The sequence below is a fragment of the Penicillium cataractarum genome (genome assembly GCF_028827025.1).
Source record: "Penicillium cataractarum strain IBT 29864 chromosome Unknown utg000001l, whole genome shotgun sequence".
In the NCBI taxonomy this organism is placed as follows: domain Eukaryota; kingdom Fungi; phylum Ascomycota; class Eurotiomycetes; order Eurotiales; family Aspergillaceae; genus Penicillium; species Penicillium cataractarum.
The window spans coordinates 963105-979185 of NW_026622737.1; the positions used below are offsets into that span (position 1 = coordinate 963105).

Below are 16081 nucleotides of genomic sequence, written 5' to 3' on the forward strand. Positions count from 1 at the left end.
CTCCATCCACTATTGGGGACCCGGGAAGATCGTGGGCGATCCACAGCCGGATCGATTGGCGCCCTCACGAACTACTGCTCCACGAATCGCGTCATTATTGGTCTCGTCCGAGAGGGGGCTTCACACTAGAGCTTGACACCATACCACTTTCGCGTGGCATTGTCGAGTGGCTTCGGCCCAGGGCGACACTTTGCTGACCAGAAGAGGGAAAAGCGATAAAACATCGACGGCAGAACGCTTAAGAGTGAGACCTCTGCGACAAATACAAAGCGAGAACGAGAGCAGAGACGGGTCGTGAGAGTCATCAAGTGGATGCAGGTTGTTCTATTAGGCTGTGCTTGTGCCCGACAGTTTGGCGCACCGTTCATTCGATAGCGTCTGGAGAATGGGGAACGAGGATCGGAGCGGCTTTGAGGATCCTCTTTGCCCCTTCCCTCTTGTGTCTTTCGAATCTTCGATAAACCCCCCTCTTCCCATAAAATCGATAGGGATAACCACAAGTTTGCAAATGATTCCGTGCGCATGTGGATTACAGGGCGGAATTTCAAATATTCTAATTCCGACAAGGTTTGAAACGCCCAACGGCTCTGATCATCTTCATTTGGGAAGAGCTCCGTAATCGAGTCCACCCAACCAGAACATTGCGTGAGAGCAGCCCGGACCGGTGAGGATCGGCGACCTTTTAGCTTTTAAGATCCAGGCGGACTAGCATCACCTTGAGGGGTGGAGACTCTGGACTGGGGGATGAGAGAACCAGGATCATAGGATGAGGAGAGAGCGTAACCGAACAAGGGCTAGCGTGAGAATTAGCCATGAGGCCGAGGGGAGAGGAAAAGTGCGAATCAGGCTTATCTGGAACCTCCCGGAGCTTTCCCTGGTCATGTCAATCCATCTCCACAAGGCTAACCAGCTTAGCCTGGGGACCGGGGCCAATGTAAATCAGACCCAGGAGTGCGTTTCGCCGCATGACCGCTGAGGAGGACCGGAGTGTTATTCCCATCTTGGTACGGTGGGCCGGGATTTCAGGCAGTAGTCGGTCACACAGAGAGACGGTCCTGCAGATGGATCTCCGATGGTAGAGAGCAGAGAGAGAGAGAGTTTCGAGTCCTGGATACTAGGGATGAAAAAAAAGTTGGAATTATGGGATATTATGGAATTTTGGGAGGATGGTATTTTTTCTTTCTTTCCCATGGCGTGTTTTGGGAATTGGCTCGGGGAAATCCTGGTTTGTTGTCGATAGATCAACCCCGTAGTTTTGTGATTGCGAGTCCAGGAACACCAAAGGAACGAGGCTGTCAGCTGTCATGGAAGGGGGATATAATGGGACCTGCTTATCCCGCCAGATGATCAGTCGAATCTGGATCTGGGATCCGCCAGGTGCACCGTGCTAGATGGGACCGGACAGACAAGAAAAAGGGTGTGGCCCTGTAGTTTTCTGTATAGTCTCTTGGAGTACCGTGATCCTGGGAGGGGAGCCCTTTGTTCTGCAACGAACACCCCATGCGCCAAGCGCTCCATTAGGGATAGTAGAGTTGCGAGTGTTGCCTTGATGGCGATGGCGCGAGATGTCAATGATCCACCGAGGATCTTCGTCGATCCACATCCACCGAGGTCGGGCACGTCTCGCATCCACGTCAAGTATCGTCAAGCTAATCCCGAGATGATCGACCATGCGTGTTAGTCCTGACGCCACGGAGCCATGGAGGGGATGAGGGGGGGGGGGGGGGGGGGGTAACAGACTAACAGGATGAACTTTAGTGACAGACCCGTAGCCATGGGAGATTAAAGAAGACCCCCTACGAGGAAAGTGGAGATTGGGGGGATCCAGACCCGAAAGGATTAGACTCTGACTCGGGGTATACTGGAAGAGTTTATGGTGAGAAGTGGAAGGTAAAAGTTGAGGAGGAGAGGAGGAAGTCGGGACTTGGAGTCGTCCTGATTCGGAGTGTGTCCAGTCTCTATATTCGCGCCTCCCCGGACCCTCTTTTTTTATTTTATTTTTTACTCTTTCCTTCCTCCTCTTCTTCTCTTACTCCTCTCCCTCTCTCCCATCATCATCATCATAATCATCTTACTCATTACGGAGAATCCCCTCTTCTTTGGTTCGCCTCTTTTTGGGCCTTCCTACCCTTTAATCTTGGCTTCGTCAACGACATCTACCTCCCTACATATACGTACTGTTGACCACCTATCGTTTCATCCTTCAAGGCTGCTTTCCTTCAACCTCTCTTACCCAAAATACTCTTTCTATACTTATCCACTGTCTCGACATCTCGCATCTCCCATCTTGCAATTGGAAGAATGAAGACCTCTATATCCTCCGATGTCTGGGAGAAGAAGAAAGCAGTTATCGCCAAGCTGTATATGGAGGAGGAATGGCCACTCAAACAAGTTATCAAACAGATTCGTTCAGACGACTTCAATCCAAGGTATGTCTTCTTTATTTTGCCATCTCTAGCAACCCGTTATCAGACTCAATTTTGGAAGTTGACATTGTCTCCGCCAGTGAAACACAACTGCGTAGTCGCCTCAAGAAATGGCGCGTCACTAAACCATCCCGTCAGACTCGAAAGAAGCCCCAAGGCTCCGAGGATCCTGAATCCGAGAAGGATAGCAGAGGCTCTTCGGCATCACCTAGAAACAGCAGAGCCTCCCCAGTGACTCGGAAGCCCTCATCTTCCTCTTCTACCACTCGCTCAGACTGGCTGGGACAATCCCTCTACACTCCCGCAGAGATCTCACAGCCGGGCAAGTGGAACGCTCACATTGCCCAACAATTGACTCCAAGCCCATCGGGTGACCACATTGTCCCCGAGCAGCATCCCGCAAGCTATTCCTTTTCCGACTCCGGCTCAACCACCACATCCTTTGAGCAGCCCGCTCAAACATCTCCCGTGGCCGAGGGTCTCATGCTCAACACTACGTCCGCAGTGACGCCCAGCTATGCGGCATACCCGCTTTCACCCGAGTCGTGCATCCCCAGTCCAGGCGCAACTACTACCCCCGCCATGGCGCAATGGCCTCCACGTTCGGTCTCTGTCGATATGAGTATCAACCCGGCTTTGCATTCTACGCAATGGTACGGCATGTCCTTTGAACCGATCAGTCCGCCCTCGGGCGTCCCACACTCCGCACCACTGGCGCCTCCTCCTCCTCCTGCCGGATACATTGTCTCCCCTGGACAAGGCGTTTTCTCGCCAGAGTTTGCTCACTACGAGATGCCCGAGTACCATGGCTACGACCCTAAGCAGTGGAAGAGGACCATGTCACTTCAATATGAGTATGCTGGACACCATGGCCGGCCTGAGCACGAGAGGAAACACATCAACCACCACAGTATCCCCCCTCATGGAATGGTACCCATTCCTGCGTCCCAGGCTGGTCCCCGCGCAGTGATATGTGCACCCATGGTTCCGTATATGGGTTAAAGACCTGCTATTGCCCGCAGAAGCAGGGCCATCTATAGGCGGGCTGCTACTTAACGGACTTTTTGATGTTGTTTCTCCTGTGATACCTCTATATTTCCCGCAAATCTGTTCCTTTCCTTCCTCTTGTCTCATATTTCTTTTGCACTATTTTTTTTTCTTTCTCTCTAATTATCTGAAAATGAGCGGGTGATCTGTATCTCTATAGATCTCATGTACGACATACTCGGTGTTGAGCCCTATGAAGTGGGTGGTTGACTCAATTTGGAATACCTGGTTCATTTGTTGTTTTTTGGCGTTGGCATAGGCGGTTTTTGTCTTTTGATACCTCTGGTGAATTGATGCGATATTCTACTGATCTACCGTGTACACATATCAAAGTACCCTGTAAGCTATGTCTTACAGTATTCACGTCTAACCAATTAACTTTCTACATTTTACATTTTGCTTTGCTTAATATCAAGACACCCGACGAGGATGAACCGGCATGCTGGAATACACGAACAGGCCAAGGACAATCCAGGAAAACATCACGAGGGATAATAGTGGACCCTCAACCGCAGATCATCCTCGTGGGCATATAGTCAATACTCAACGCCAACGGCCATCTACCCCGTTTGGGAGCTACACGGTTCGTACATCCGAATCGCCTATCACGGCCAAACCCCATGATAACGCCATGATCGACATAAAGCCCACCATCTCCACTTTAGATTAAATCCAGCACGACACCCGCAAGGTCCTCAATAAGATCCAATTGCGATATCAACTCCGTCCATACGGACTATCGGCACTACAAGTGCTCTATCTCCAAATAAGAGGCTATCACTCGACCGGGGTCTTTACCCGAACCGTTCGGTTTCCCGTTCAGGGTCCACGGATTATAGATCGGGAGGAGATCGATCCTACCAATAAAGCTTCGTCCGAGATATATCCGATCCATTCAATAGAATTAATGCTTATTGTTTTCACCTGATGTTGAAACCGTGGCTCATTCCTCCGTTTGGCCGTTCGTTCGGGTTGTAATGATCGACTTAAGTGCCGGGGTTTGAACCCGCGGAGATGGCTGAATACCCTTCCACCGTTGTTTGATGGTATGGCCTAATTTTGGCGTGAAACGGTTTGATCTCCAGGGAATGATCTTTGAGCTTGGTTCTTGTAGAATCATGATTTTGAAACGGTTGCGAAACGGGTGTGAAGACATAATTTTGGGTTTCATAGTAGCCTTGTACTGGCTGGTATTCACGATTTGCTTCAAGCTTGTCTAAGGTGCCAATCAATTATCCAAGTAGACATTATGGTCAACCTATAATATTAAGTGTGCAAGTTTATGCTAGAAACCCTAGTTTTATTGCCGTGATATTTCACCTGAATCATGTAATATACATGCGCCCTAATAACATTGACCTTGAGCTTTGGCCGGGTTATCCGAAAAGATACCTCGGCATTTTTCTCACGCGGGGAAAAGCTCACCCCCTAAACTCGGCCTGCTCTCTCCACAATTTGACTTCTCGAAATACCCATCTTTTGCAAGCTGCATTGTATTTGCTTCATTTTTGGTTATCATAACCTCACAGCTATATCCTATCGGTTTCATATTACCCTACCGACACCATGCGCGCCGTTCAAGTCAAAGAATATGTCAAGGTACACTACACCACTCATGCTTACGCTTACCTTTTTTTTTTTTTCACTACAACCTCACCTCAACCTCCAACATCCATCCTATCCTCACCTAATCCATACTAACACTCCAAAACAGGGCCCACTGGACCTCACAGTCACCGAAGTCCAAACCCCCGCCCCATCGGCCGACAACTACCTAATCAAGATCCACTCCGCCGGCACAAACTTCTTCGACATCCTCCAAATCCAAGGCAAATACCAACACCAACCACCCCTCCCCTGGATCGGCGGTTCCGAATTCGCCGGCACAATCGCTGCAGTCCCAACCGCCTCTTCATCCCCTCGCTTCCGCGTCGGCGATCGCGTCTTCGGCGCTATCCAGGGCGCTTATGCCACCCACGTGCTCGCCCCGGAGGCCTCCCTGCTCCCCGTGCCAAACGGGTGGAGCTTCGAGGATGCGGCTGGTCTCTTTGTGACCGCGCCGACTTCCTACGGCAGTCTTGTGCATCGTGCCGGCGTGAAGGCGGGCGACTGGGTGCTCGTTCATGCGGCGGCTGGTGGTGTGGGACTGGCCGCTGTGCAGATTGCCAAGGCCAAGGGGGCGACTGTTATTGCGACTGCTGGAACGCAGCGCAAGCGCGAGATTGCGGCCCAGTTTGGCGCGGATTATGTCGTTGATTATACGGATAAGGCGTGGCCCGAGGAGGTGAAGAAGTTGTGTGCTACGCATCGGCAGGGGAATGGCAAGGCCGGTGTGGATATCGTTTATGATCCCGTTGGTATGATCGAGGCGAGTTTGAAGTGTGTGGCTTGGAATGCTAGGTTGTTGGTTATTGGATTTGCGGCTGGCAAGATTGAGAAGGTTGCGCTTAATCGGGTGTTGTTGAAGAATGTTAGTCTGGTGGGATTGCACTGGGGTATGTATGCTAAGTGTGAGACGGAGACTGTTGGTGAGGTATGGAAGGGGATCTTTGATCTTGTTGCCCAGGGCAAGTTCAAGGGAACTGCGTTTACGGATGAGAAGTTTGTTGGGCTTGAGAGTGTTCCTAAGGCGTTGCAGGCGCTTGGAGGGCGCGAGACTTGGGGTAAGGTCGTGGTCAATGTGACTGGCGATGAGCAGGCCAAGAGTAAGCTCTAGTGGAGGAGTTTGTGGATATTAGAGGATATACTAGGGACGGTAGATAATCAGGTATCGAATATCATTTCATATATCATTCATCAACTTGTGGTAAATCTATCCGAGCCGGGCTAAGTAAAAGGATATTGGATCATACGCAAGCCAGGAACCAGGAACACTCCGCGAGCGAGTCCGTACTGTGCATTTGGCTTATTTACAGTCGAGAAGACGCTCATATGTACAGCCAGCTGCTGTAAAAAATAATCCTTGTAAAAGTTTGAGGGTAAGACGAAGTCAACAGGCCATCGACTTGTCGCAACAATCCAGCAGTCAATCTACGATCGCATGCCATCTCAATTACAGAAGAAACATCATGAAATAATGATAAACATTCTTATTGATCTAATCTAACAAGTATAACAAAAAGATGTAGGTGCGCAAGGAGTCATGCTCTCGTAGAAAAGTAAAACCCTCCACCGAAGCGAAGAGAAAACTCGAGCAAGTATAACATGAACTATGAAGGCCCTTTTTCTTGCTCTAGCAACCCAGTTGACGAATAGCACGAAAGAGACTCCCGAAGAAGTTCCTCCGGCTCCCAATTCAGCTCCAGTCGGTCACGGCCACAAAACGCGGCGCTGTGGTGACTGTCCTTCGAAGAAGGGTCCGTAGTGGGTGTCCGTAAGGACTGGGACAGTTGAATTGAGGGATTGCGGGTAATGAATGTTCAGAATGTTTGTTTTGGATTGGTATTGGGGTCGGATGGGACGGGATAGGTCGCAAGCAAGCTTGGATGGGGATGATCCGGTCGGTACTGGGTGTTAGTAGCTATGATGGTTCAGTTTATCGTAGTTTGGGACGAGGAGAGGCATTGCTTGAATCGGCATTGGATTCTGGCATATCTCCTTGTTGGGAGGAAGGTGATGATGATGCGTCGAAGTAAAGGAGAAAATGGAAAATCCAGAACGTTGAGATTGAAGATTCGCTTATGGATTAGTCAGCACTATCAGTGCCTAGGTCGCTCAAGGTTGCGCGGGAACCAATCAGGTAGTCCGGCGCTCTATATTGGGTACTAGTATACAAAACCATCAATGGGAAGGTCACTCTAGTTATAAAGTCAACAATGGACCAATATGAATTTCCAGAAAATCATCTTATATTACTATACTGTAAGCAGAGAGATTGGACTGCCCAGTCTAATCATGAGAGGCGTAGTTATCCCAAGTGGTATCACTTTGCAACATTATCATCGCGAAGGCTTCCGCCTTTGTTTCCCTCTCCCATCTATCTATGTATGGATATTTTAGGGCATATGGCTTCTTCACGAGCTTATGGTATAGAATATGTCATCCATTGTGCCAAGCATTAGAGGGGTCGCGTCAACAGACAATCTCATAACTATCCATACCAACGAAAAAAAGCATCTCAAGTAACCTGTGAGTGACAGAAACGGCAAAAGAAGCGTTAGGCATGTTTTGAAATATCCATATTATCTGCCTCACAGATGGGCCATATACGATGCAACATCACATATTGCAAGTGAAATCATGCCCAGGCTGTTCCATTCCGTGGGCCATTAAGGTACACATTAAATTGCTCACCCTGAAGCTGATTGTTGTAGTATTGGAAAACATTATAAGCCGTTCCCATAGCTTCAGTAGGCTCTACTAAGTAGATATAGCCCTCGGACTTTTGTATAGAGTACCACTCATCCTGTGTTTCCTGGGAAGATTTCATGTCGTTGGGAATAAAGGCGGAAAATGTCGCATAGGGGTAAACTTTACCCGGGACGACACCGACGGTCACGACTATACCCAAAGTTTCATCGATGACTGGTGTTCGGTAGTTTAGGTCGGTAGGGCGATCCGGCATCCAGTTACAGGCTGCACTTTTGACAATCCAGCCAGCTTCGGTGAATTGACAGTCGGGGGCGATATCGATAGTAGTATTATCATTCGCGTTGAAGCTTGCTGAAGCTATGATCTCTAGCTGTGCCCGGGTTGCCTTCTGTCTATTCGCTGGTGGAGACATCCACTGCTTATAGTTCTTTGCAAGGTTCTGGGTATCCAAGGCAAACCCGTCATCACCGCGACCGCGATTAACATAGAATTCGAACTCGGTTATCAATTGATCCACCACTTTTATTCGGCCCTGAAGCATAGATTTCGTGGTGTCGTTACCTTCACTGATAGCAAGGGAGAAGTACGCCTGGGCCTGAGTTATGTCGATGGCCAACAGGCTCGGGGAGCTTGCTTTAGTGACGGTGCGCCAAAGAGCCATCATGTTGAGCGCTGCTGGGTGCGTGTTCTCAGTCGCTTTGTAGACCTCTGCCAATGGTAGTCTGAAAGGGTCATTGGCTACCATGGAATCCAGAACAGCATTGACCATAGTTGTCATGCACGCTCGGGAGCAGGCCGTGGTATTCGATGTGGTCCTGCTGACGAGCGGGCTTATAGCCCTCGCGGACGCCATTGCCACTAGGGCTAGCAGTGCCAAAGTCTTTATGAACATATTGACCACTGGCTTAAGACAAAGCAACAAAAAGCACAAGAGACCCCTGCGTGAATAAATTCAAGGTCACCCTTGCCACCAGCTCAATAAACAAAATGTGGAAGCCTGAAGAGCATCATCTCTGGCGCCGGAGAGGATCTTAAATACCATGAATAGCAAGAAGAATAGAACCTTCCTTGCGCCCAGGCTCAGAAAGCAGGTCGGAACGAGTCTGGAGTGGTTAGGATGGAGGCAGAAGAGAAGCATAACCGGGGCCCCGGATTTACAATGTGGCCCACATTAGCCACACGGCATTCCGAAGTTGTGACGAACTTCGACCGTATGGCTGCTATGGTCCGGCTAGTCACCACGGAAGAGTAGGTATTTCGCATTTACTGATATCCTGTCAAACCTTGTCAGTCTGTCTTAGACTACTATAGTGTATTTTCTCTAGAAACAGACGGATGCGTAGGTCTTTTAAGTTCAATATGACAACACTTCACAAGAGAACTTCCAGGCCACAAATCATCTCTCAGGCCTCCGGTAGGTAAAAGCCTGAAGTGCTCTTGATTAATTGACACTGCTGTACTTTTGTTATGTTCACTTCCGACTCAATTCAATATGCGGCTGCCCTTGCGGCTTGCCCGCAGCGCTGGTAAGCCGACATCTGTAGAAGAGTCCGTGAACTTGAAGGTAATTTTACTCCACATCTTCCCGGCCTCCGGCTGAGGGGTAACTCGTGAGATTCAATTACTCAAGGCCAAGTTCAATGATCGACTCAATCAGAGAGTGGAGCCGAGGGAACAACCCAACTCAATGACCTAGAGGAATCAGCCATATAATTATGGGCTTTCTCACACCACGTTTGATAAGAGCTTGGTCTTTGATCGATTATAGCCTGGCTTATTCTCAGCCGGATCCCTATAGGTTCTGTCGGTATCTCACAATGCGCATTTCCGGTCTATTCCAACTGTTTCGTTTCTCACTATGCCTCGCGGCGGCCGTACCTTCTGTGGCCACGGCGGTCGGCAAACCATCGAATCAGGAAATCTCCCGGCAGGACTTGTCCGGTATTGTCTCCCAAATTTTAAAGTCCATGGAGGCACATGACCCGGGTGTTCTTCCGTTAGCAACTGTTTACAAAGCAACCGAGAACTCGCATGCTGCATCGCTTGCTATGATGACCTCATGGCGCACTATCGTCAAGGCAGAATCACCTAGCCTGCTTGCAATCGATACCGAGCAAGGTTCGGCATTCTTTATTACAGACATCAGCGAGGGCAACGGCAAAACGGAAGCTATCCTTCGAGGCCGAGTTAAGGTGGTTGATCAACGTATCACCGAGCTGGAGTTGTTTATTAACCGCTCTCGTGGTGATGATGGCTATGCGTTCTCGGCCACGGAACTCTCGGAAAACTATAAAGTGTTGATGTCGCCTCCAAAGAATCGAGAGAAAGCGAGTCGGACAGAGTTGGAAGCTATAGGAGCGGCTGCTTGGGATTCGTCTGATAGCCTCTCGGTTAGCGTCGGTGATAACTGCCAGTTTACTGAAGTTGGCGCGACAATCATTGATACGGGGACGTACGGAAACGATTCAACGGCACCGCTTACTTGCAGTTGGAGCTCTACTAGACCTACCGATCTTAACGCGCGAACCAGCCTAGTCATCGACGAAGAGCTAGGCTTTATCGTGACAAACGGGGTGGTTCAGGGCAAGGTCTACCCATACTACGGCAATATCTCAACCTTTATCCCAGACTCCATGACTTCGGCCCAGGAAGCACAAGAAGTTTGGTTTGCCCAAGTTAAATCGCAAGGCAATGTTACATTAGTATCTTCAACTGAGGCTACTGGGGAAAATTTCGAAGTGCTCCAGTTCTACGACAACGCGCTTCAAGCCCTTCAATTCCATGTCTTCCTGAGCGGTCCCAATATGACATCGTCTTGGGTGTAGGAGCTGTTGGCCACGATGGAGTTTTTTTGGTAACAATAAATTGACCCTACACCGGCGGGAGTCTCATCGTTATTGTTTTTACACGTTTGAAAATACTAGTCGCAATCTCGCATGTTACCCCATTCACCCCGTGGGCAATTGTTCTACCTCCCTCATTACTTTACTCTCCCAATTTCAACTCCTTCTTTCAATTAAGGTTGCAGTTATAGTTACCATTCTATTGAGCTCTTCCTGGAGCTATCTATTGTTGCATAATGTCGAACCCGTTGTATGTCCACACTAAGATCCACATAACCAATTGTAGGGACAATTAATAGGCTCCAGAAGCACGGATATCCAAGACGGGCTACATGGAAAACTTAGAATTAAAACAATAACATGTCAAGTGTGGGAGATGGCACAACACCAAAGTTATACTACTTTCGTAGTTATTTGGGAAATCTATAGTGAAATCTTTACATGAATGTTGGGCCAAGAACTTGAAAATTCTTTCCAGATCTAGCGTCCCTAGATTCTTCTATCTAATTATCAAGGGGCCGAGAAGCAACCGGCCTTGGAAATATTGAACCTCGGGGCATTCTATATGACCCTGTATCGTATATAGAGTACTATGCGGTACAGGCAATGGAGCACGGCCCTCAGACATCCCAGGCCGAGAGCAATGGACAAGTTTGACAGATTACTAGTTCGCTTTGCTCATTACAGCTTTCCATGCGGGCCGCTGACTGACCAACTTCCACCAGGCTAGTAAATGTGGTCTCACTTCAATCTCATGTAACATATCCAACCTTTCCAGAAACGCAATCCACGGAAGGTGAAAAGCATCCACAATTGTATAAGCCTATAATGATAAGACTAATTTAACTAGTGATAGAAATGCGATGGTTGCAGTGAACTTACATTACCTGCCATGTATGTCTGTTTTGCAAGAAGAACCTCGTAATAGTCAAAGCATTCACGAAGCTGCTTCTCATAGGAGGAGACCAACTCAGCACTTGGCTCTCCGTGGCCCATCATTCTGATCTAATTAGTACGTCCCAAAATTGAAATGTCAAGGTTTCCGAACCGTTTGAAAATCTTCTCATAACTCAAATTCTTGAATGGCGGGTCGAAATACGAGTACTCCACGCTTGCAGCTTGCTCGAACAGTCCTAAACCTGACTCTGAACCAAGTAAGCTCACTTGGTGTAAGTACTTATTCGCTAGATGGCGGCAGATAGCACGAGATTCGAATAATTGTATGGAGCCATCGTCAAATGCGGGCACCCTCCCGAAAGGGTGCTTCTCGGTCACATATGTCCGGTTCTAGATATATCTTAGCATATATATTACAGTCACGGGAGATTTGGCCCCCCAACAGGAGATCGAACTCTGTACCTTATGTTGTCCCGCTCTCATATCTATATCAATGATGTCGAATGGAGCTCCGATTTCCTCGAGAACAACCAGCACCCTCTGAGTGCATGTCGATAGAACGGAGCCGTAAACTTTGCATGTCGACATTTTAGGTGAAATAGCATATAGCTCACTGCCAGATCATTGTGAATTCTCGCATTATATGTGAAAGGTGGTGGTTGCTGAACAATAGAATTATCGTTATCCAATGCCCTCCACACTGTTGCCCCGCCCCACTCAAATGGACCGGGATGCCGTGGTAGTACTGTATGTATCGGCCGGGATCCCGGAGGGATGAATACTCTTTCATCCAATGAAAAAATATTTATCGTGACTGCAGACCAACGAATCGGCCCCACATGATGTGGGGAAGAAGCCATTCCGAATCGCTCACAATGTATCGGATATAAGAATGACGGACATGAAGAAACATACATTTGTTGGCTATACTTTGCGTGACACCAAATCGCTCTGGCAATGGCGAATCAAATCACGCAAAAGGACGAAACCGTGCTCCTGGGAGCAAGGCGCACTGAGTTCGATTTTGGAGATTTTGATCATTCGAGAATACCCTTAGAGGAAACCGAATGGCCAGTCATCATTATCGGCTCAAGCATGGTGGGGATGACCTTGAGCATTCTGTTAGGGTATTATGGGTAAAGGCAACCTCACAGCCGTAATGGAGTTCAACGCTGACGAGGATCACCAAGCATCAAATCTATCTCTTTCGATCGGCACCCATCAACGGCAACCCATCCTCGCGCTGCACTTTTTCTTTTGAGAACAATGGAGATTTTCAGGCAGCTAGGGCTGGATGATGTGATGGAGAAAGAAAGCACATCAAACTTTGATTTGGATGCGGGGATGCTCATTGTTGACCGTCTTATTGGAGGAAAGGTCCTCGCTAGAATGCAAGAGGCCGATCCAGCCGAAACTGCCAAAATCACACCGTGTAAACGACTCTGGTTGACACAAAACATGTTTGAGCCGCTGCTTCGCCGCAAGGCGCATCATTTCGGGGCAGAGCAACGTTTTGGTACTCGCATAGTGCATTACGAGGAGGAAAAGGGCGGGGTAATTGTGGTTTCGCAAGACATTGCGACAGGTCAGTATACCAAATATAGGACGCAGTATTTGGTTGCTTGCGATGGGAATCGGAGTGCTACTCGGCGAAACGAGGGAATCGAGTGGAATGGACCTGGCGTTTTTGGGAATAATCTTTCGATCAACTTCAAGGCCAATCTAACACCCTATCTCGGTGAGCGTGCTGTACATGGTGTCACATATGTGAACAATGAAGACATTTCTGGTGGCTTTCGACTTGAAAATGGCGGGCAACGCGGATTCATGATCGTTGCCAAAACCGCGGAGAAAGATGACTTTGAGCCCGACTCAGTCACCGAGAGAGAAGCACGGCAAGCGTTTTATGCCGCTTCAGGTATGGATGAAAGTTTTCCGTTGGAAATTGAATCCATATCCTATTGGACCGTTGCTGCTCTGAACGCAGAAAGATACTCTAGCGAAAAGGGCCGAGTATTCCTGGCGGGCGACGCAGCACACGTCATGCCCCCAACCGGAGGAATGGGCGGCAATACCGGTATCCAAGTAAGCTAGGCCACAAATTTTCATCGCTGCATTGAACTAACTTCAGACAGGATGCTTACAATCTGGCGTGGAAACTTGCGTACGTTATCAATCGACACTCTTCGGCGTCGTTGCTGGAGTCCTACACAGCAGAGCGACAACCTGCAGCCGAGGGAACCCTGAAACAAGCTTTTGCTCGGTTAGCAAATCGTGTGCTTAGAGACCCAAGTATTGTTCATGATGAAGAGCTGCCAGACGATACTTGTGAGCTCGGATATCGGTACTCAAGGGGAGCCTTTGTCTTTGAGGACACTCCCACTGTGTCTGCGGTATGGCAAGACCCGCATGTTCCCAGTGTCAAGATTGGAGCTAGGCTCCCGCATATTGTACTTTTGAACAAGTCCAGACAAGATATCAGTCTGTCTACGCTTGATCTGGTAAAGAAGAATTTTGTGCTGCTGGTAGGTGGGGGTCTGCCTACATGGCAGGATGCTTCATCTGCACAAAGTGTACAGATTGATATTTATGAGATTTCAGAAGCGTCCAGCCCTCTTTGCGATCCAAGTTGCAAATTCAAAGAGGTCTTTCGGCTCGGCATTGGAGAGGCTCTTCTTGTGCGGCCAGATGGTTTAATTGCATGGAGAGGCAAAGGAACCGAAGGACAGTCCAAGTCTCATATACTCAAGACCGTTCTTGGACGGATTCTTGGGGTCTAAATCATCTTGTAGAAATGGAAATTTAATCCAAGAGATAGATGTTTATGTGTGGAATCTGAAAGACTTCAATTTGCTGCAACTTTCAATATACGCGTGCTTGATCTATTATGCAGAAAGCGAATGTAGTGTCAAAATATGAAAAACATCATTATGGACATCAGTGAATGAGTAGACTCATCTCGAAGGCATTAGTAATTACGGTCATTCAGACCCTCTCGGCGCTGCACCACGTTAGATCACTGCGGACTTGGCGACGTCGGACTCATACTTCTCATGGGGATCAACGGCTTAATGAAAAAGCAACTGGTGAGTTAAACCGAGTTATTAATGGAAAACAAAAGCTGGTTCCCACTTCTTGGCTTTTCCTGCTAGGTTGTAGCTAGCTAGCTATCCAATCAGGCGAAACACGCTGTTGGTACAATCATAAGAGCTAGCCTTCCAAGTGAGATAGGTATTTAAAGACTGCAGGGCGAGGGGGCTTTGGGACTACTCGCGTACCCTAAAATATACCCTAGAACTACTTGACAGAAAATGTGCAAGCTATGGATAGAACTAGCCTTGTGACGTTGTCGGGAAGTGGTCCGCATTTCACGCTACGAGTTTAGAATGATAGAATCCCCCAGATTTTTGCCTTCCCCACTCCCCGCGAAAATTTAGAGGAAAGACCCGGCTATTTGAAAGCCAATTCCTTTGATCAATCCTTGAATCCCCATACATGTGGCGGTACGCACTTGTGGAGGACGCCGACGGTGATGTTAGTGGCAGACTGGTAGTATGAAGAGAGGCGTATGTATGGCTTTGAGGGGACCCCTTGTCGACATTCCCCTGGAAACGCCACAGTCCACGTAGTCATCCCCGCATTTGACCGACCCGAGCTAGGCAATGTATGCACCAGCTCCCTCCCCCTGCGCCTCAACTATTTTGCTTTCTTTGATACACAATATTCCTAAATACACGCCCCCTTGTGTCTAAGAAGACGCTAAACTGGTTTGTTTGCCTGAATTCTCAAAGCACGTCCTTCTATTAGGCCTCCCGAAGACTTCCTAAATAGCACTCTATGGTCCTGCAGCGCAAACAATCAAATAGACAACGGCGCCGTCGAGCACCACGTGCTTCACAGGCATGTGAGTACTGTGCGGCGGCGAAAGCACGATGTGACAACAATGAGCGCTGCCAAAGGTGCCAGAGGCGTAACATATCATGTATCCGACCTCCATCCTTCGGCGAGACCACATTACCAACAACCAGAGAGCAAGAGCAACCTGTCACTGTTTTACAACCGTCCAATGAAGGAGGCTGTATATTGAATGGTTTAGAAGGATCTAACTTGGACGTCCTCGTGGGGAATTGGGTAGAGGGCCATGTTGCCAATTGGAGATCACCAGAGCCGTTGCGCAACAATATAGGTAAATCTGCAGAATCAGTCCTGGCCTCTTCATGAGGAAGCTGAGCTCCATCGGGATTAATTAATAGCGCTAATGGTGTGTACTTAGATCACTTCTCTCAAAATCCAGAAAGTACGCAGTCCGGCGTTTCTAACGAAGTCCAAAATCGCTTGCTCTCCCCCGAAGAGGACCCTATAATGGCAGCATTTCCCGCCATCGACTTTTCTTTTACACCCTTCGCTCATGGCGCAGTTCCTAAATCGCAAGGTACACCTAGGAGTAACCTGGAAACCCTCTTCAGTTCCGTGCTCGGGTTGTCGAATGTCACGAGGGCATTTGAGAGAACAGTGGGTCACTGGAATCCAGACCGGTCAAACCACCGAGCGGCCGAA

The 16081-nt window shown here is 48.6% G+C and overlaps 5 protein-coding genes across 5 annotated transcripts; 4 read left to right on the plus strand and 1 right to left on the minus strand.

The window, feature by feature from the left end:
• Positions 1 to 2301: 2301 nt before the first annotated feature.
• Positions 2302 to 3428, plus strand: N7496_000344 (Clr5 domain-containing protein; the record flags this gene model as incomplete). Its single annotated transcript, XM_056693275.1, has 2 exons — positions 2302 to 2429; positions 2507 to 3428. The coding sequence occupies 2 exons, from the start codon at positions 2302 to 2304 to the stop codon at positions 3426 to 3428; spliced, it is 1050 nt and encodes a 349-aa protein (XP_056560004.1).
• A 1611-nt stretch (positions 3429 to 5039) lies between these two features.
• On the plus strand, positions 5040 to 6189 carry N7496_000345 (NADPH:quinone oxidoreductase family protein; the record flags this gene model as incomplete). The annotated part of the gene is made up of 2 exons (XM_056693276.1): positions 5040 to 5072; positions 5188 to 6189. The coding sequence occupies 2 exons, from the start codon at positions 5040 to 5042 to the stop codon at positions 6187 to 6189; spliced, it is 1035 nt and encodes a 344-aa protein (XP_056560005.1).
• A 1521-nt stretch (positions 6190 to 7710) lies between these two features.
• Positions 7711 to 8553, minus strand: N7496_000346 (uncharacterized protein; the record flags this gene model as incomplete). The annotated part of the gene is made up of 1 exon (XM_056693277.1): positions 7711 to 8553. The coding sequence occupies one exon, from the start codon at positions 8551 to 8553 to the stop codon at positions 7711 to 7713; it is 843 nt and encodes a 280-aa protein (XP_056560006.1).
• A 1048-nt stretch (positions 8554 to 9601) lies between these two features.
• Positions 9602 to 10609, plus strand: N7496_000347 (uncharacterized protein; the record flags this gene model as incomplete). The annotated part of the gene is made up of 1 exon (XM_056693278.1): positions 9602 to 10609. One exon carries the CDS (start codon positions 9602 to 9604, stop codon positions 10607 to 10609), a length of 1008 nt encoding a protein of 335 aa, XP_056560007.1.
• A 2181-nt stretch (positions 10610 to 12790) lies between these two features.
• On the plus strand, positions 12791 to 14304 carry N7496_000348 (uncharacterized protein; the record flags this gene model as incomplete). The annotated part of the gene is made up of 2 exons (XM_056693279.1): positions 12791 to 13609; positions 13660 to 14304. 2 exons carry the CDS (start codon positions 12791 to 12793, stop codon positions 14302 to 14304), a joined length of 1464 nt encoding a protein of 487 aa, XP_056560008.1.
• Positions 14305 to 16081: the final 1777 nt, after the last annotated feature.